This window comes from Oryctolagus cuniculus, chromosome 1 (assembly GCF_051225735.1).
Source record: "Oryctolagus cuniculus isolate XC-2025 breed Fujian yellow rabbit chromosome 1, ASM5122573v1, whole genome shotgun sequence".
NCBI lineage: Eukaryota > Metazoa > Chordata > Mammalia > Lagomorpha > Leporidae > Oryctolagus > Oryctolagus cuniculus.
The window spans coordinates 56708019-56729103 of NC_142867.1; the positions used below are offsets into that span (position 1 = coordinate 56708019).

General features: G+C 39.9%; 1 protein-coding gene and 3 non-coding genes across 5 annotated transcripts in view; all 4 read right to left on the reverse strand.

The window, feature by feature from the left end:
- The window catches only part of IPO7 (importin 7), a 66299-nt gene that overhangs the window by 14023 nt on the left and 31191 nt on the right, over nucleotides 1-21085 (reverse strand). For both annotated transcript variants that reach the window (XM_002708803.6, XM_017345306.4), the window contains 12 exons: nucleotides 18685-18841; nucleotides 15909-15998; nucleotides 13557-13651; nucleotides 12520-12604; nucleotides 9723-9857; nucleotides 9053-9152; nucleotides 8252-8328; nucleotides 7979-8095; nucleotides 4570-4659; nucleotides 4027-4192; nucleotides 3714-3874; nucleotides 946-1074 (listed from right to left, as the gene is read on the reverse strand). In XM_002708803.6, the coding sequence (XP_002708849.1) occupies nucleotides 946-1074; nucleotides 3714-3874; nucleotides 4027-4192; nucleotides 4570-4659; nucleotides 7979-8095; nucleotides 8252-8328; nucleotides 9053-9152; nucleotides 9723-9857; nucleotides 12520-12604; nucleotides 13557-13651; nucleotides 15909-15998; nucleotides 18685-18841 (1402 nt within the window). The remainder of the gene's footprint in view (nucleotides 1-945; nucleotides 1075-3713; nucleotides 3875-4026; nucleotides 4193-4569; nucleotides 4660-7978; nucleotides 8096-8251; nucleotides 8329-9052; nucleotides 9153-9722; nucleotides 9858-12519; nucleotides 12605-13556; nucleotides 13652-15908; nucleotides 15999-18684; nucleotides 18842-21085) is intronic.
- LOC127485171 (small nucleolar RNA SNORA23) lies at nucleotides 263-447 on the reverse strand. Its single transcript, XR_007912339.1, has one exon. It is a non-coding gene; the product is annotated as a small nucleolar RNA SNORA23 (small nucleolar RNA).
- On the reverse strand, nucleotides 4264-4448 carry LOC127485168 (small nucleolar RNA SNORA23). Its single transcript, XR_007912337.1, has one exon. It is a non-coding gene; the product is annotated as a small nucleolar RNA SNORA23 (small nucleolar RNA).
- Nucleotides 14547-14674, reverse strand: LOC127485228 (small nucleolar RNA SNORA30/SNORA37 family). Its single transcript, XR_007912369.1, has one exon. It is a non-coding gene; the product is annotated as a small nucleolar RNA SNORA30/SNORA37 family (small nucleolar RNA).

The following is a 21085-nucleotide window of genomic DNA, read 5'->3' on the forward strand; positions in this document are numbered from 1 at the left end:
CAATTGGACCTGAAATTTCTGAAGGCCATTAGCATGTTAAAACAGGTAGAAATGGGGATATCATATACTAATCAGATTTGAAACGCATCCATTTCAAACATATAATATCTCCTTGTTAGTTCTAAAGCCATTTGAAGGTTCTGGTCACTTTTGAACTTCACTTCACAAAAATAATGAAGTACCCAGCAAGCCTTTTTTAAAAAACACAGTAAGTTAATACAATCACATTGAATTACTCCAAGCCATTTCTATCCCCAGCATTTTGTGTATGGGAGTTTGGAGGCTGGCCAGTGGTGGTTATGTCCAAAGAGACAACACTAGACCAGTACTATGATCCCATGTTATTCTTTGGCTGCATGACATTATGTGTGAGTAACAACATCTGAATGCAAAACACAGACAGACACTGCTACCAGACACAGATTAAAGCTATGCACACATTATAGCAGCCATTTTAAAGTTCACCTAAGATGAATTATGGCTGTTAAAGTGAACATAAGAATATTCCAATAAAAAAATGAAGTTATCCATTAAAAGATAGAGAAATCAATATAGCTTTAAAACATACCCGTGCTCTCATGTAGCCTAGATCACTGCTGAAGAGAGGAAATACATGATTCTGCAACATGTATTCCATCTGATCAGCTCCTCAAATCAATAACTCATCTGATAAAACACTAATGAGATTTCTATAAAGTCTTTTCCCTATTTCTAATTATAAAACAGGATACAGTAATAGTTTACTAAAAATCTCACATTTTAAGGGCAATTTGAAATTCTATGGCTTAAGAAAGTAGGAAAATTGTAAAATGTTAAAAAATTTGGATGGTGACCAAGAGTATGTTATAGTTTTCCCTATTCTTTTTTTCTGTATGTTTTAAATAACGCAAACAGCTAATGTAATACTGCCCAAAAAACATGTGCAACACTAGATCATTTTCTTACCTCTTTATGATCTTCAACTACACTAAGAAGTGTGTCAATTGTATTCAAAATTCCCATAGCAGTGACTGCTTTGTCATCACTTCCTTCTTCTTCTGGCCCCGTCTGGATTACCTGGTTAAATGTCATTGCCTACATTCAAGAGAATTAACTTAGGTTTGTCACTGAAGCATTATAAACATGTTCTGGTATAAGAGTTTTAGTTTTAAAAATGTTCTCATTATAGGGGCGGGAGTTTGGCCTGGTGAAGACTCCAGTCAGAGGGATCGCATTCTGTACCAGAACTTCTGGAGTCCTGGCTGTTATCCCAATTCCCAATTACCTGCTAACATGTACTCTAGCAGAAGATAGGACAAGACATTGAGTCCTTTTTTTTTTAGTGGAAAGTAGAATAGCAAGGTTTATTAGGGAAGGGACCTCTGTAACAATGGATGGGCACCTCTCCAGACAGAACCTGAGATAGAGTGCCCAGTCGCTTGGACAGGGGGAAGAGCGAGGATACATGGTTGAGTGGAGTACACCTGGCCAGGCCAGATGGGCAGCTCAGTAGCGAGGCAGAGGGCTGAGCGCCAAGTCATTGAGTCTTGATACACACATGGGAGACCAGGATTCAACCTGGGCCAGTCCTGGCTGTCACAGGAATTTGAGAGAGTGAACCAGTAGATGAGAATTATATGTCTATCCTGTCTGCCTCTCAAAAAGATAAGTTCCCTTTGTGGGGACTGGCATTGAGGAATAGCAGGTAATGCCACTGCCTGCAACAGCAGCATCCAATATGGATACTGGTTCATGTCCTGGCTACTCTACTTCCATCGCCCTGCTAACGGCCAGGAAAAAGCAGCACAGGATGGCCCAAGTGCTTGGGTTTCAGCACCCACATGGGAGACCCAGATGAAGCTCCTGGATCCTGACTGCAGCATGGGCCTGCCCTGGCTGTTGCAGTCATCTGAGGAGTGAAGCAGCAGATCAAAGATCTCTCTCTCTTCCTCCTTCTAACTTTTTCAAATAAAAAACTTTTTCAAAAAAAAAAAAAAAAGTCCCAATTTTAGAAGTGTGTTGTGGTGGGGCCAGTGCCATGGCTCACTTGGCTAATCCTGCACCTGCAGCACTGGCATCCCATATGGGTGCTGGGTTCTAGTCCCAGTTGCTCAGCTTCCAGTCCAGCTCGCTGCTGTGGCTCGGGAGTGCAGTGGAGGATGGCCCAAGTGATTGGGCCCCTGCACCCGGGTGCAAGACCAGGAAGAGGCACCTGGCTCCTGGCTTCAGAAAGGCGTAGTTCCAGCTGTAGCAGCATTTGGGGAGTAAACCAACAGAAGGAAGAGCTTTCTCTCTGTCTCTGTCTCTCTCTCTCACTGCCTAACATTATCTGTCAAATAAAAAAAAGTAATAATAATTTTAAAAAGAAATAAAAGTGTGTTGTGGCATAGCGCGTTAAGTTGCTGTTTGGGATGCCCATATCCTATACTGGAGTGCCAATTTGAATCTCACCTTTTTTTTTTTGTTACCCTGCTCCCTGGTACTAAAAACTAGGAGGTAGCAATGATGGCTGAAGTCTTTGCACTCCTGCCACCCATGTGGGAGACCTGGATGAAGTTGCACTCCAGGTTCTTGTCTTCAAACAGGCACACACCTGGCTATTACAGGCATTTGGGGAAGTGAACAAGCAAATGAAGATCTCTCTCCCCACAGAGATCTCTGTCACTCTGCTTCTCAAGTGGATGGAAAAAAAATGTTTTGGGGCCAGCATCCCATATGGGCACTGGTTAGAGTCCTGGCTGCTCCACTTCCGATCCAGCTCTCTGCTATGGACTGGGAAAGCAGTAGAAGCTGGCCCAAGTCCTTGGGCTCTGGCTCCTGGGTAGGAAGACCAGGAGGAAGCTCCTGGCTCCAGATTGGCGCAGCTCCAGCCGTTGCAGCCAACTAGGGAGTGAATCAGCAGAAGACCTCTCTCTCTCTGCCTCTCCTTCTCTGTGTAACTCTTTTAAATAATAAAAATAAATCTTATAAAAAATGTTTTTGGGGGCCAACCCTTTGGTGCAGTGGGTTAAAGCCCCAGTTGCAGCGCTAGCGTCTCATATGGGTGGCAGTTCTAGTCAAGTTGCTCCCCTTCAGACTGAGCTTCCTGTAGGTGTGCCTGGCAAAGCAGTGGAGTATGGCCTGAGTACGTGGGCCCCTGCACCCACATGGAAGACCCAGAGGATATTCCCGGCTCCTAATTTCAGAATGGCTCAGGTCCAGCTGTTGTGCCCATATGGGGAGTGAAACAGCGATTGAAGACCTCCCTCTGTCTCCATCTCTCTCAGTAACCCTGTCTTTCAAATAAAAAAATAAAAAAAATTTTCAGAGGGCCAGTGCTATAGCGCTACAGGTTAAACAATCATTTGTAGTGCCCACATCCCAAATGGGTCCTGGTTTGCTTCCCAGGTGCTGCACGTTTGATCCAGCTCCCTGCTAATGTACCTAGGAAAGCAGCAGAAGACGGCCCAAGTGCTTGGGCCCCTGCATCCATGTGGGAGACCTGAATGAAGCTCCAGGCTCCGGCCTGGCCTAGCCCTGGCCACTGAGAACATGTGAGGAGGGAACCACCAAATGGAAGGTCTATCTGCCTCTGTCTCTATAACTCTGCCTTGCAAATAATAAATCTTTTTAAAAAATCTGTCAAGGCCTTAGAACAAGACTTTCTACACTGTAAAAACTAAAATATTTCCTGTTAAGTCATACCACTAATTAAATTAAAGTGTCTTCATAATCGATAGTTTTAAACAACATACCAAATGTTGTGTCATTTCTACTGCAATAGGAGTAACTTCTTCGCTATATTCACAAATCATTTTCTGAATTACATTGGTAAGGTCATCATTTTCTGTTTCTCTTATAATATGAAGAAGAGCCTGCATTACAGGTCTGATGAATGGTGTGATGTATTCTTTAGCTGTGGAAGGAAAAAGATTTTAAAAATCTGATGATATACATCAAAGAGTGAAAAAGAAATACTTTCACATATAAAGTAAGTTTCTTGATTATGCTTTGTATAATTAATTACATGTAAAAGCTTACACTATTTATGACATAAAAATCCTGTACCTTTTTCTTGATTGCTTATCAACACTTGAAGAGCTATTGCAGCTTCCACTTTCACAGGCATTTCTCTATCATCAATCAGACATCTCCTTGTTAGTTCTAAAGCCGTTTGAAGGTTCTGGTCACTTTTGAACTTCACTTCACAAAAATAATGAAGTACCCAGCAAGCCTTTTTTAAAAAACACAGTAAGTTAATACAATCACATTGAATTACTCCAAGCCATTTCTATCCCCAGCATTTTGTGTATGGGAGTTTGGAGGCTGGCCAGTGGTGGTTATGTCCAAAGAGACAACACTAGACCAGTACTATGATCCCATGTTATTCTTTGGCTGCATGACATTATGTGTGAGTAACAACATCTGAATGCAAAACACAGACAGACACTGCTACCAGACACAGATTAAAGCTATGCACACATTATAGCAGCCATTTTAAAGTTCACCTAAGATGAATTATGGCTGTTAAAGTGAACATAAGAATATTCCAATAAAAAAATGAAGTTATCCATTAAAAGATAGAGAAATCAATATAGCTTTAAAACATACCCGTGCTCTCATGTAGCCTAGATCACTGCTGAAGAGAGGAAATACATGATTCTGCAACATGTATTCCATCTGATCTTTATAGATCTTTTTCTGTAAATATAAATAACAATTATTTAAATACAGTTCCAAATACAAGCACCTAAATTCCCAGAGACATATAATCTGATTAAAAATAACTAAACATTAAACATATCCAATAGAACAAAACTAGTCTTAAAATGTAATATATAAACAATCATTAGATAAATACAAATATTTAATTTGTGTTCCACTTTCCACTATGTAGTAGCCTTGAGACATGAGTGCAGTGAATAAGGACAAAAATTTTTATAAATTACTAAACATGTCACATCATTTGTTCTGAATCTTTGAACTTCAGGACCTGCAACCAATATTCTTATTCTAGTACTCTACCCCCAAAAATACTTTAATATATTGTAAAATGTTAACACTGAAAAATAAGTTACAACAAATATTTTATTTATTTTTTTTAAAGATTTATTTATTTGAAAGGCAGAGTTACAAAGAGGCAAAGGCAGGAGCGTGGGGGTCTTCCATCCATTGGTTCATTCCCCAAATGGCTGCAAGCCAGGAACCAGGAGCTTCTTCCAGGTCTCCCACACAGAAGCAAAGGCCCAAGGATTTGGGCCATTTTCTACTGTTTTTCCAGGCCATAGCAGAGAGCTGGATACGAAGCAGAGCAGCCAGAAACTGAACCACTGCTCATATAGGATGCCTGCTACACCACAGCGCTGGCACCAGAACTAATCTTAATAGCAACAGTGTCTTATTTATGGTACTATGGTTAATTTTACCCCTTACCTTATAAAATTTATTTGATGGAACTTTTATGATAGAATAACCTAGTTTGTTCAATTATAAAATAATATTTTTTTTTGACAGGCAGAAATGGCCGCCGCGGCCGGTGTGCTGTGGCCGGTGCACCGCGCTGATCCGATGGCAGGAGCCAGGTACTTCTCCTGGTCTCCTATGGGGTGCAGGGCCCAAGCACTTGGGCCATCCTCCACTGCACTCCCTGGCCACAGCAGAGAGCTGGCCTGGAAGAGGGGCAACCGGGACAGAATCCGGTGCCCAGACGGGGACTAGAACCCGGTGTGCCGGCGCCGCTAGGTGGAGGATTAGCCTAGTGAGCCGTGGCGCCGGCCCATAAAATAATATTAAATTATCAAAATAACATAGCTTGAGAAAAATTCAATTACAAACTAATAAATTTGATACGCAAAAAGCTACTCTCATGAGTATGTCCTGTTAACCAGTTTTTTACAAGAGTTCCTTGAACTAGACATTAAAAACTGATAAAGGTACCAGTATTTTGGGCCCCTGGCACACACAAGGGAGACCTGGATGGAGTTCTGGTCATTTGTAGAGTAAACCAGCAGATGGAAAATTTCTCTCTCCCTATCTCCCTGTAACTATGCCTTTCAAATAAATAAAATAAATCTTTTAAAACAATAGAACAATGGGACAAAAGCTTGGCACAGTGGCCTAATCTGCTATTTGGGACGCCTGCATACCATACCATGGTGCCTGGTTTAAGTCCTGGCTATTCCGCTCCTGATACAACTTCTTGTTATTGTGCACCTGAGAGGCAGTAGATAATAGCTCAAGTACATGAGTCTCTGGCACCCATTTGGGAGATCCAGGTGGAGTTGAGGGCTACTGGCTTCAGCCTGACCCATCCCTGCCTACTGCAGGCATTTGGGGAGTGAACCAGCAGATAGACCATCTTTGTCACTGCCTTTCAAATAAAGGAGGGCAGGGTGGGTGCAAAGAAAAACTTAAAAAAGAGGCAGGCATTTAGCATAGCAGCTACAAAGCTGATTTAAACTGCATCCCGAATCAGAATGCCTGGTATTCTAGGACCAGATGCGCTTCAGATAACCTGGGAGACAGTTGAGATGGTTCAAGCAGTTAGGTCCCTTCTACCATGTGCCACCCCTATGAATAAAAAGCAGACTAGGAGACAGAAAAGATCTTCTATCTGCCAGCAGTAGCCAGGGCTGGTGCAGGGCAAAGCTGGGAACTCCATCAGGTATTCGAAAAGAGGCAGGAATCCAACTACTTGAGCCATCATCTAATAAGCATTAGCAGGAAGATGATTCAGAGCTGATGCTGAGACTGGATCCCAGGCACTCCAGTATAGGACGTGGAAGCCTCAAGCACTAGCTTAACAAAATAAATGGGCCTAAGCAACTACTGCTAAGAATTATTTTTTTCTATTTATTTATTTATTTTTTAATTTGACAGGCAGAGTGAGAGAATGAGAGTGAGAGTGAGAGAGAGAGAGAGAGAGAAAGGTCTTCCTTCCGTTGGTTCACCCCCTATATGGCCACCATGGCCGGCGCGCTGCACTGATCCGAAGCCAGGAGCCAGGTGCTTCTTCCTGGTCTCCCATGCAGTGGCAGGCACCCAAGCACCTGGGCCATCCTCATTGCCTTCCCGGGCCATAGCAGAGAGCTGGACTGGAAGAAGAGCAAGCGGGACAGAAACGGCACCCCAACCGGGACTAGTACCCGGAGTGCCAGCGCCGCAGGTGGAGGATTAGCCTAGTGAGCTGCAGCACCGGCCAAGAATTATTTTTAAAAAGCAAACAAATACATATAATAGGGGATCCTAGATAAGATCATGGGCCAGCAGAAAGTATACTGATGGGAAATCTTTTGAAATTTGAAAAAGGTTTCTATATTAGGTTATAATATCATATCAGATTCATTCCCTCATTTTGTTAATTGTGCCAGTCCTATGTAAGGTATGAATGTTAAGAGACTAGGGGTTGGGGGATATAGGCTTGTGCTGCAGCTCAGCAGGTTAAGGTGCAGCCTGCGATGCCAGCATCCCTTATGGGCAACTGGTCCAAGTCCCGGCTGCAGTCAATGTTTAAATATTTACTTACACTTTGGATAGCTACCATTCAGGTACATGAATGTTCATAGGTGCACTGTTCACAAAAGCCAAGGAGTGGAAATAAAGCAAGCGCACATCAACTGATGAATAGATTAATGTCTCTCCCTCTCTGTAACTCTTTCAAATAAATAAATAAAGAAGCCACTCACAAAGGACTATAGCTTGTTTCACTCTATTTTTATAAAATGTCCAGAATTAAACAAATCCACAGGAAAAGAAATGTAGATTGAGGGAAGCCTCAGCCTCAGAAGTTTAGGGTAAAATGTAGATGACTATTAATTCATACAGGGTTTACTGCTGGAATGCTAAAAATGTTTTGGAATTCGATGGGGTAATGGTTGTATAACTCTGTGGCTAGACTAAGAACCATCAAGTCATATACTTTAACTGGACAAACTGCATGGTTTGTGTATTGTATCTTAAAAAAAACTGTCAATTTAAATAAACTAGTTGCATATATGCATACATATAAAAGAAAAAATACCTTCAAAAGTATTTCAGCTAAAGAGCCAATCATATGCAAGGCTCCATCTTTTTTTCGAGGATCAGCATTTGGTTCTGTAAGAATCTGGTAACAAAATCCCATAGTCTTTTGTAGTACCTAAATTCAAAAAAGGTAAGTAATAATTTACTGGCCATTCCAATAGTCCTTAAAAACATGCTGACAAAATGATTCAAAATATTAACATTTGAAAGTGTACGTTTGAGTAAATTTTCAGTTATACTGCTAAAGTTGAGAGAACATTAAGTAACCTACCTCTTTCCTTTTACTACAGGCTGTAAACAGAAGTGTCTGGGCAGCAGTGGTAGGAGAAATGAAATCTTCAAATACATCTAGAAAACAAATTCAAAGTGAAGATAAAAATTTAAAACATTCTCATATAACCTAACTTACAAACGATATTCTGTAAATAAAACCAGGCATTTTAAAAAATTGCTACATCTTCACATAAACGAAATATGAAAATGAACCCAGATATCTATATAACTTTGCAAAGCCTAATTCCATTTCATTAGCAAATTAAATGTTAACTAATCAATTTTTAATGATTTTCTTTCATACAAAACACTACTTATGGGAGAATTTTCACAACAGGTTCATAAAAGTCCAAGAATTCTGGAAGATTTGGGTAGGAAGAAGGACATAATCCCAATATTAGCAAAATCACAGCTCTTTAGTTTCGTGTAGACTCTGGGTTCCAGTCTGTATTTTCTCAAGTCCCATATATAAGATTACTGACACAGGATCCAAGTGTGTATTTAGATGCTTAGTGTTAAAGGCGTAGTATTAAATATCTAACAGTTTTGGCCTATGCCATAGGAACAGCCAATTAATAATTATAACTTAATAATAACTGTTGCATTTGTGTCAGCTAAAAATAAAGATTATCATTATCAAAATGCCATTATAAGTAAATAATACCAAAAGGGTCTACACAAAGGCCATAATACAGTAGAACAAAGACGGTTTTTCTAATACTATATCTAAGGAACCTAAAATGGCTATTTTTATCTTAACTGCTGACATATTGTTTAAAGAAAAATGAAAATTCCTTACCAAACTTCATGCGTATATATTCATAAGGGTCTTCTTGCCAAAGTTCCTCATCAGCATCTGTATAGCACATCAATGGAAAAATGACATCTTGGATAATGCCCTGCAATTTAAAAATTAAGAAAGTAACAGCCTTCATCTTTCAAGTTTAAACTGTCAAATTTCATTTAAGTAGGAAAATGAAAGTATAATACATATTTAATACTTAACATTAAACTTTAATTCTAAGAACAAGAATCAAGCTATAGGTTTCTACCCTCTGTGTACAATTAGCAAATAGCTAAGTAGTTACGTAGCAAATAAGCATTCTGAGAACATACAACATGAAATTTTATCTATCAAATCCTAAAACTATAAAGGAAATGTTACTCAATTAACTTGGTAAATCAGTTTGATAAAGTCCACTGCTAACTCCAAATTCTGTCATTAAAATGTTAACTGAAAGTAAAAACTTAAATGCAAGTTTGAAAATAACAGCTGTAGATTTGAAAAACAAGCAAAATACTCATAATTTTATTCCAAAGTGTCACATCTCTTCTGCTATGCTGTCAATCACAAGTACTAGACTAAGTAACACAATAAAATAAAATATGTAATTTTTACAATCTATAGTGTCAATTAAGCCATTTCTATTTTATTTGCTAGAAAAACATTTCAGATAGAAAATTATTACTTGTATGTGAGGCTTCAGATTCTTCCAGGTAAGAGCATGGGAAACTCCTTGATTAATATAATTTAATGTCTGCTGTAAAACTCGAGGAGCCATATATTGCTTCTCTTTGTACTGATATAATACCTTCAACAAAACCTTTGAAAGAAAAATTTAGGTCAAACAAGGTTCAAACAGAAAGCGTAAACCACTTACAAACCAGTAAAAACAACTGACACTTAACAATGCCCAAGTCATCACCAAACTCTTCTTAAGAAATTATTTGGGGGCCGGTGCTGTGGCACAACAGGTAAAGATACCTCCTGCAATGCCAGCATCCCATATGGGCACCCATTTGAGTCCCGGCTGCTCCACTTCCCATCTAGTTCTCTGCTATGGCTTGGGAAAGCAGAAGATAGCCCACGTCCTTGGGCCCCTGCATCCACCCATGTGGCAGACTCAGAAGAAGCTCCTGGCTTTGTATTGGCACAGCTCCAGAAGTTGAGGCCAAGTGGGCTGTGAACCAACGGATGGAAGACCTCTCTCTCTCTCTGCCTCTCCTTCTCCCTCTGTGTAGCTCTGACTTTCAAATAAATAAATCTTTTTTTAAAAAAATTACTTAGGGGCCAGTGCTGGGCATAGCAGGTAAAGCTGCCACCTGCAATGACAGTATCCCGTATGGGCACCAGTTCAAGTCCCAGCTGCTCCACCCCTGATCCAGCTCTCTACTATGGCCTGAGAAAGCAGAAGATGGCCCAAGCCCTTGGCCCCTGCACCCATGTGGGAGACCCAGAAAGAAACTCCTGGCTTTGGATCAGCGCAGCTCTGGCAGTTGTGGCCAATTGGGGAATGAACCAGCAGAGGATCTCTCTCTCTCTCTCTGCCTTTCCTTCTCTCTCTCTGTAACTCTGATTTTCAAATAAATAAATAAATATTTACAAAAAATAAATAAAATAAACAAATAATTAAAAAATTATTTGTAGGAGAACATATTTCTAGGGTATTTAACAAAAAACAAGATCAACTAACAATGTGTCAAAGAACTGGTTTCTGACTAAGTAAAAAAATGCATGCTATCTATTGAGCAAATATTCTCAGACAGTCCTACACTGTCAGTTATCTTCTAGGAAAACCTTACCCAGACCGATTTAGCTTAAGTCAAGAGTTCCAAATGTACTTGATTATTTCAGAATATGAATTTTCAAACTGGATCTTCAGACTTATGGTAGCCTCTAAGACTCTTTCAGAAGTCTAGCAGAGTAAAACTATTTTCAAAATAGTACTAAGATATATTATTTTCCCGCTCCTCTGCATTTTACTGTTAGTACCAAGAGTGGTACAAACCGGAATCAAGGGAATGGAACTGAAGTCACCGCATAATTTTCTTTAAAAATGTCCTTAATGAACTAGAAAAATAATTAGTAAATAATACATACACATATATAAATACATCCCATCTGCTACATAACACAATACAAAGACTGAAAGGAAAGCACTTGTGAGATTGTGTTGCAAGTTGAAAGAAGTCACTTATTCCATAAAATACTATTATATACTTGAAAGAATTGATGGACAAATGATAGCTGACAATATGTATGTTACTGGTGTGAAAATCTGAGCTTTCAAGAGATCCGATCATTAGTCTGACAGCTTCCCAATATTTTAAGATATTTCTAATGAGATTGGTGATGATATTTCAACTGTGACTTTCTTTTCAAATTGTATGATACATTTTAAGATTTGGAAAACCTGCATTAACTAAAAAGAATCAACATTTTTAAAGTGACCAGTGCAAGATGTTACAAATGTATATATGGATCATTTAAACTGCAACAAAGACTAGTGAGTCTTAATCTAACACCATGCAAAACGGTTGTTGTTATAGTTTGAAACTCCACCTTGATTCTTCCAACTTTTGAGAAAAAAACTATTGGGGCCGGCAGTGTGGTACAGCGGGTTGAGCAGCCAACTGCAATGCCAACATCCCTTATCAGAGTGCTGGATTTGAGTCCTGACTGCTCCATTTCTGATCCAGCTCCTAGCTAAGGCGTCTGGGAAAGCAGTGGAAGATGGTCCAAGTGCTTGGGCCCCTGCCACCCACATGGGAGACCTAGATGGAGTTCCAAGTTCCTGGCCTCTCTCTTGTTCTAACTCTGTCTTTCAAATAAATATTTTTTTAAAAAATTTTTAAATTAAAAAAAAAATTTTTTTTATTTCATTTAACAGAAAGGAAGGAACGAAGGAGAAAAGCAAAGAAAAAAGTAGTATTTTGGAATTTCCATTAAGAAATAAATTTGGGGGCAGGCACTGGGGCACAGCAGGTAAAGCAACCATCTGTGACACCGGCATCTTATACGGGTGCCAGTTCAGGTTCTGGCTGCTCCACTTCTGAGCCAGCTCCCTGCTAATGCAGCTGGAAGAAGCAGAAGATGGCCCACATGCTTGGGTCCCTGGCACACTTGTGGGAGAATCAAAAGTTGTTCCTAGCACTCAGCTTTGATCTGGCTCAGGCCTGGCCAACGTGGCCATTTAGGGAGGGAATCATCAGATGGAAGATTTCATTCTCTCTTTCTCCCTGTAACTCTGCCTTACAAATAAATATTTTAAAAAACAAATAATTTTATTTCTGATATGGTGAATACCACTAGGTAAAGCCGACAAAATTGAAAATCTGTTGGGGTCTTCAGTAATTTAAAAATATAAAAGAGATCACTAGATCAAAAATTTGAGAACCACTGCAGGGTTCAAAGAATACTCTTTAAGTAATAAAACCCATTGGATATAAGGCAGATCATACTTGGAGATGCTATATTAGACTTACTTGCTGGACACCAACAGCAAATGCCTTCAGAAATACTTCAGCAAATTCATTATACTCCTTGGAAACATTGCCAGGGCTTCCATATCTGAAAAAACATTAAATGCAAATCAATGAGTTTTCACCTCACCCCAGTTAGAATGATTCTCATATAGAAATCAAACAACAAATGCTGGTGAGGATGAGGAGAAAAAGGTACCCTAACCCCACTGTTGGTGGGGTAAACTAGTATAGCACTGTTGGTGGGGTAAACTAGTACAGCCATTGTGGAAGACAATATGGAAATACCACAGAAAGCTGAAAGTAGATATACCATATGATCCAGCAATCTCACTCCTGGCAATTCACCCAAGGGAAATAAAAGCAGCATATGAAAGAGTTATCTGTAACCCCATATTCATTGCAGCTCAACTCACAATAGCTATGATATGGAATCAACCTAGATGTCCATAAATTGAGGACCAGGTAAAGAAATTATGATATATATGCACTATGGAATACTACTCAGTGGTAAAAAAGAATGAAATTTTATCTTTTGCAATAAAATTGCAAATAAGCCAGTCCCAAAAGGGCAAATACCATGTTTTCCCTGATCTGTGGTAACTAACAAAGTACCTAAAATGTAGCATATTGTAGTGAAATGGATATTTTGAAATGCAATGATTGTTTACAGCTTTGTTTCTACTATTAAGGAACAGTTTTTTTTTTTTTCCTTCATACCATCTGTCCAACTCTTTACTTAGTTTATGGTTAATTTTACAAGTATTAAGTAAAGTAGATCACTATAAAAACCAAAATAGGGAATAAGAGAAGGGGGGAGGAAGGATTGGAGTGTGGGCTGGAGGAAGGGTAGGGTGGGAAGTATCACTATGTTCCTATATCAGTACATAGGAAATACTTGAAATTTGTATACCTTAAATAAAATAAATGAATAAATATTTAAAAAATTAAAATATTGTTTCTCTTTAATGCTTTATATTTATAGTTGTAAAAGCAAATGCTTAAAAAATTGAATTACCCTACCGTAGATAGCAGCTTACCTCTCAAAGAGCCTTGCTAAAATATGTAAAGCCCACTTCTTACATTTCCACCATGGTAACTCAGGTCTATCATCTTCTTCAACTTGAAGTGTTTCCTTTTAAAGATAAAAAGCTATTTAAATACAATCCAGGAGGAACAGCATAAGACTCACTTCAAAAATGTTTTGTTTCTTTAAATGTGAATACTCAGGGCATCCTATACAGGCACTGGTTCAAGTTAAGGCTGCTCCACTTCTGATCAAGCTCCCAGCTAAAGCGCCTGGGAAAGCAAAAGATGGCCCAAGTATTTGGGCCCTTGCCACCCATGTGGAAGACCCAGAGGAAGCTCCTGGCTCCTGGCTTCAGCCTGGCTCAGCCCCAGCCATTGAGGTCATCTAGGGAGGGAAACCACTAGATGGAGGATCTATTTCTCTACTTCTATCTTAGCCTTTCAAATAAATAACCTTTAAAAAGAATGTGAATGCTTCTCCTGTGTTGACCTTTTATAATAACTGGACAGACATTTTGCGGAGCAAGTCCCCAGTGGCTGAGACGTCAACATCCCACACTGCAGTGCCTTATCTTGATTCCTAACTCTGGCTCTTGAGTACAGCTTCCATACAGACCCAGGGGAGCAAGAATGATGACTAAACTAACTGGGTTTATGCCTCTCGTGTGAGAACTGGACTGTATTCCCAGCATAGGCTTTTGTAGCTACTAGTGTGTATTTCAAAGACAGCAGATGGGAGCCCTTGCTTTCTACCTCTCAAATAATTTTAAAAGTTTGCTTTGGAGGGGTAGGCATTGTGGATGAAGTTGCTGTTTGGGACATCTGCATCTCATATTGGAGTGTCAGCTAGAGTTCCATCTATTCTGCTTCCAGTCTAGCTTCCTGCTAATGCACCTGGGAAGGAAGAAGATGTGGGTCCCTGGCAACCATGAGGGAGACCTGGATGTTTTGGTCCAGGCTCTTAGCTTTAGCCTTGTTATCAGGCTATTTTTTTTTTCCTTCTCTGTCCGATTGAGTGTCAACTGCCACTGGTACAATCCCAGCGCAAAGATACAATCAGGATTTTCTTTCAGCACCAGCTACCAAATCCTGGCCCCACTGCCTAGGGGAGGACCTGTGAAAGTGCTAAACACATAAAAAATAATGTGTTTATTATTAAAAAATAAACTAAAGCTTATTCAGGAGAAATTATACTAACTCTACTTATGTCTAAGTTTAAACTATAAATCAGAAGGGTTTTATTGAAGATTAAATAAGATATATAATAGCACTGGTATTAAACACATCTGGTATTAAGAAACTTATAAATCCTCTACCTGTATAGAAAACAAATTATACAGAAACAGTATAACTTTAAAAACTGTGATTAAATGTTAAACTAAAAAATTGAATACTAAAAGCCATTGAATTGTGTACTTTAAAAGGGTAAATTAAATAAAGTGTATATATCTCAATAAAATTATTCCTCAAAATAACTGTGAAGTATAGGCAACTTATAAATCATGTTTTTCCTCTAATAATGGGCACATGACAAATCATGGTGTTAAAGCCTAGCCATGAGCTCTTAATTCAATTAAGAAATGGGAAATTAAGAAGCAGAATTAGGATAAAATAAACAAATATAGAGAAGGGGCCATCATTGTGGCACAGCTGGAAACCCACACAGAGTTCTAGTTCAAGTCCTAGCTGTTCTACTTCCAATCCAGTTCCCAATAATGTACCTAGGAAGGCAGACAAAGATGACAAGTGCACAGGTTCGAATTGCAGGTGCTCCACTGATCCAGGTCCCTGCTAATGTGCCTAGAAAAGCAGCGGAAGATGGTCCCTGAACCCATGTAGGATACCTGGCTCCTGGCTACAGCTACAGCCGTTGTGGCCATTTGTAGAGTGAAACAACACATGGAAGATCTCTCTCTCCCTTTCTGTCTTGGCCTCTCTGTAACTTGCCTTTCAAATAAATAAAAAATCTTAAAAGGGGGAGAGGGGCAAGTACTTGGACCCCTAACCAACCACCCATGTTGGAGACCTGGATAGAGCTCCTGGCTTCTAGTTTCAGTCTATTACAGCCTTGACCATCACAGCTATTTGGGGGATTGAATTAATGAATAGATCTCTTTCTCTGTCTCTCCCTCTTTGTCACTCTGCCTTTCAAAAAATACAAACACACTTAACAAAAAAACTTATCAAGTAACTACCCAAGTTTTTATTTACAATATGCACATATGTAAAGAAAAGGTAGATCTAGAAAAAAATCATAAATTCTTTAAAGTTCATAAAGAATGTTACAGGAAATACCATTACAATTCTCAAAACATCATTAAATATTTATAGTCAATAAAATATGACAGCATTCAGAAACTTACATTAGGTACATCCCTGTTCACAACAGTCTTTAAAATTTCTATCCACTCTGTCAGGTTCTGTTGGTTTATCAGCTCCAGCGGTAGTGTATACTAAATAAAAGTTAATAGTTAATATTTTTAAATTCTTACTACATAAAATCCCATTTCCTGTTACTCTTCAACATACCTACTAAAAATATTTCATTCAATCCACATTTCCACATTAGTATATAGGCAAATTTCTTTGGTTAGTTATTTACCATGGTAAACAGAAGCAGTGAGTACGAGCACCTTTACAGTATTCCCAACTTACTAGGATTATATGGGATTTTCACGCTAAGGCATGCTTACTGTAGATTTCCAGTAAACACCTTTTATGAAGGTAAGGAAATTTCTATTCTAGGATTCTAACAGGTCTTTTTTTCCTTTCTAAAAACAGGAATGGGTGCTTAATCTTATCAAAAGCTCTATCTGGTACCCATAAAGATAATTACAAGCTTTTTATTCAATATCATATAAGGGCTGATCATGAAAAATAAGTTCTTAGGGCTGGCATTATGGTGTAGCAGGTAAAGCTACCATCTGAAACTCCCGTTTCCCATACGGGCACCAGTTCAAGTCCTGGCTGCTTTGCTTCCAATCCAGCTCCCTGTTAATAGCCTGGGAAAGGCAAAGGAAGATGGTCCAGTGTTTGGGCCCCAGCTACCCAGGTGGGAGACAGGATGAAGCTCCTGGCTCCAGGCTTTGGCTTGGCCCAGTCCTGACTATTGTGGCCATCTGGGGAGTGAACCAGTGGAAAGATCTCTCTCTCTAGAGATTTTCTCTCTCCCTATCTGTAATTCTAACTTTCTTACATTCCTGGTATAAATCCTATATATCTCACTAGGATGATAAAAATTACATGTTATTTAGAATGTTTGGACATCCATTTTCCTAAGTGGTACAGGGTTATATTGTGCTATCAGTATAATCTCAAAAAATAAGTAGAAAAGACAAGTATTTATTTTGCCCTATTCACTGGGATAGTTTTCAAAAAGGACTGCTGAAGCAGCCATTTTACTTAGCACTTAAGACACCTGTTAAGATGCTCACATTCCCTCATTGTAGTGTCTAGGTTTCTTATCTACCTCTGGCTCATGACTCCAATTTCCTGCTAACAAAGATCCTGGAAGGCAGTGGTACTGGCTCCAGTAATTGGGTTCCTCTGGGGCTGGTGCTATAGTGTAGAGGGTAAAGCTGTCACCTGCAATGCCAGTATCCCATATGGGCACCGGTTCAAGTCCCAGCTGCTCCACTTCTGATCCGGCTCTCTGCTATGGTCTGAGAAAGCAGTAGACCTGCACCCGGGTGGGACACCCAGAAGAAGCTCCTGCCTTCAGATCGGCACAGCTCTGACAGTTGCAGCCAGTTGGGGAGTGAGCCAGCTGAAGGAAGATCTCTCTCTCTCTCTCTGCCTCTTTCTCTCTCTGTGTAACTCTGACTTTCACATAAACAACTAAATCTTTAAAAAAAAATTGGGTTCCTTTGCCAGACAAATGAATGGGAGACCTTGATTAACTTCTCAGCTCCTAAGCTTGCTCCCTGGCCATCCCAGTAAATCAATAAAATTAGGGGACTTAACCAGGAGAGTTTACCATCTATTTGTTTCTCTCTCTGTCTCTCAAATTATTAATTTTTTTTGACAGGCAGAGTCAGATAGTGATAGAGAGAGACAGAGAGAAAGGTCTTCCTTTTTCCTTTGGTTCACCACCAAGTGGCTGCTACGTATGGTGCGTTGCAGCCGGCACACTACACCGATCCGAAGCCAGGAGCCAGGTGCTTCCTCCTGGTTTCCCATGCGGGTGCAGGGCCCAAAGACCTGGGCCATCCTCCACTGCACTCCCAGACCACAGCAGAGAGCTGGCCTGGAAGAGGAGCAACCGGGACAGAACCCAGCGCCCTGACGGGGACTTGAACCTGGGGTGCCAGCGCCGCAGGTGGAGGATTAGCCTAGTGAACCACGGCGCTGGCATCAAATTATTAATTTTTTTTTTTTTGACAGGCAGAGTGGACAGAGAGAGAGAGACAGATAGAAAGGTCTTCCTTTGCCGTTGGTTCACCCTCCAATGGCCACTGCGGCCGGCGCACCGCGCTGATCCGATGGCAGGAGCCAGATACTTATCCTGGTCTCCCATGGGGTGCAGGGCCCAAGCACCTGGGCCCTCCACTGTACTCCCTGGCCACAGCAGAGAGCTGGCCTGGAAGAGGGGCAACCGGGACAGAATCCGGCGCCCCGACCAGGACTAGAACCCGGTGTGCCGGCGCCGCAAGGCGGAGGATTAGCCTAGTGAGCTGCGGCGCCGGCCCAAATTATTAATTTTGACAACTGTTATTTTCCTAGCAACCCACCCATTGAATCTAGATTCTCAAATCATGGTAAGTAGCAGAATGACATTTTATATGTAAAAACTGCTTTCTAAAAATTACCTGAACGAGGCCAACACTGTGGCATAGCTGGTAAAGCTGTCTCATGCAGTGCCAGCATCCCATACGGGTGCCAGTTCAAGACCTAGCTGCTCCACTTTCCATCCAGCTCTCTGCTATGGCCTGGTAAAGCAGCAGAAGATGGCCCAAGTGCTGGGCCCCTGCATCTGCATGGCAAACCCTGAAGAAGCTGTGGTTTCAGACTAGCCCGGTTCTGGCAATTGCGGCCACTAGGAGAGTGAACTAGCATATATGGAAGACCTTTCTCTCTCCATCTACCTCTGCCGCTGCCTCTCAAATAAATAAATAAATAAATGTTTTTTTTAAAAGTTACCTGAACAAGAGCATAGAAGATCTTGAATATTTGTTTCTGGATGAGGACAGATTGATCAGACTGATCAGAAAGCAGCTGGATGAAACGATCCTTTAGAACCGGCAGAAAATGCTGCATTGCTGCTACCAATGGACTCCGCTCCTCTGGTTTCTTGTACCTTTGGATAGGAATACAAACTAATTCTGTAAGAATTAACCTCTGGAATCTACATCTACATCTGTGTGTGTGTGTGTGTGTGTATTTAAAATATTTGTTTATCTACACAAATATAACCTGAAGTAATAGAATCTCTAATATTTACTTAATATCTATTAAGAGATAATCCTCAAGGCCTCTAATTAGTCTTTCCCCTTTTATGGCTGAAGAAACCGAGGTACAGATGTTAAATATCTTTCCTAGCATTATTCATCCAGGTATGACCTAGGCAATTTTGACCCAGGCTGCGCTTTTAACCAGGTTACCATGCAGTTTCTAGTTGCGAATACCTATACAAGGAGGAGCTACAAAGACTGGATTTTAAACAGTAACAGCTGATGAATACCCAACAGCCTTAAGGCAGAAATGGCAGGTAGGAAGGCAGAAAATTTAATTTTTAAGGGTATTAGAAGTGACTCTTCTAACTATTTATGATCTTCACCGACACATTGTGTGGTCAATATTCACACATTTCATAGCAGACATAATTTGACTACTGGGTGCTACTACACAAATTAACAGATCTGTTACATGACAATTGAACCTCTATTACATTCCTAAAATCTGAAAAACTGTTCCATTTTGCTCCAAGTATTATGGATTAAAAATTACTGATATAATGTAGACATTATTGCATATAGATTACTAAGCATTTTAATAGTATTGTTAAGAAGTATATTTTTAAAAAAAAAAACAAACTTGTAGCTGTAACTATGGAAAAGGAGTTCTTGCTTCCATTATTGAGTCACGAGACTAGATTACCAAAATACAGATTTACTGGTTACAGAAATCATGATTTCAACAGCCACAGATTATCTTTTTGGAACAGATGATTATCTAAAATGTTTTAAATTGGTTTTCCAGTGCCAGCGTAGTGGTGCAGCAGGTTAAGCCACCACAAGTGACACTGGCATCCCATGTGGACACCAATTCAAATCCTGGATGTACAAATTTTCAAATCAGTTCCTTGCTAATAATGCACCTGGGAAAGCAAGGAAGCTGATCTAAGTACTTGGGCCCCTTAACCCACATGGGAGACCCAGATAAAACTCCTGGCTTCGGCTTGGCCCAGCCTTGGCTGTTGTAGCCATATGAGGAGTAAACCATCAAATGGAAGACCTCTGTCTTTCCCCTTCTCTGTAACTGACTTCCAAATAAATAAGTAAAACTTCCGAAAAAACACAGAGCGGACTAGAACTGTGGTGCACTGGATTAAAGCCCCAGCCTACAGAGCCAGCATCCCATATGGGCATCAGTTTGAGTCCCAGTTGTTCCACTTCCAATCCAGCTCACTGCTATTGTGCTTGGGAAAACAGCAGAGGATGGCTTAAGTACTTGGGCCCCTGCACTCATATGGTAGGACCTGGAAGAAGCTCCTGGCCCTAGGCTCCTGGCTTCAGACTGGCTCTGGTCCAGCTATGGTGGCCATTTAGGGAGTGAACCAGTGGATGTAAGACCTTTCTCTCTCTCTCTCTCTGTCTCTACTTCTCTCTATAACTCTGTTTTTCAAATAAATAAAAATAAAACTTTAAAACACACACACACACACAAACCAATTGGTTTTCCATAGCAAACCCCCAGTTTAATTTATTGGCAACCTTCTTTAAGAGAAAATATGTTTAAGAATTGAATCTCTATATACATTTTTCAAAGGTAGAGGGAGAGTCTTTTTAAAAGCTGAATTATTTTTCCTACTGGGTGAAATAAGAACCAAAATAAAATGACCAGAATAAAAAGTTCCAAGAAAAATGTTCACAATAATAATGACTGTTAAGGCTAATAACACAAGTAATTGATAAATTATAGAGTTTAATGTGCTAATGAATTACACTTTCTATACATTTTTACAGGTTATCTGCACCCTTTGTTGAGTTGATGAAACATAACAATTTATAAAAGAACGCTGCTTGTAATCTTCAATATACTATAAAATAATTATAGAAAAAATTATAATAAAGTGAGAAGAACTACATTATCCCTTTATCCACCTATGTTCAAATACGCTAACATGTGAATACTTATTCTATGATAGAATTTCTTCTTTCCTACTTCCCTCACTGCACTAAAAGTGGACTGGCAGTCAGCGCTAATTAGTACCCCTAAAGTACCCCAAAATTTCCTGAAAATGTGAAACTATTTTGAAAATGTGATTAACAACAAAAGGCTACAAGGCTGTAAAGTATCAAATTGGTGAGCCATGGTCATA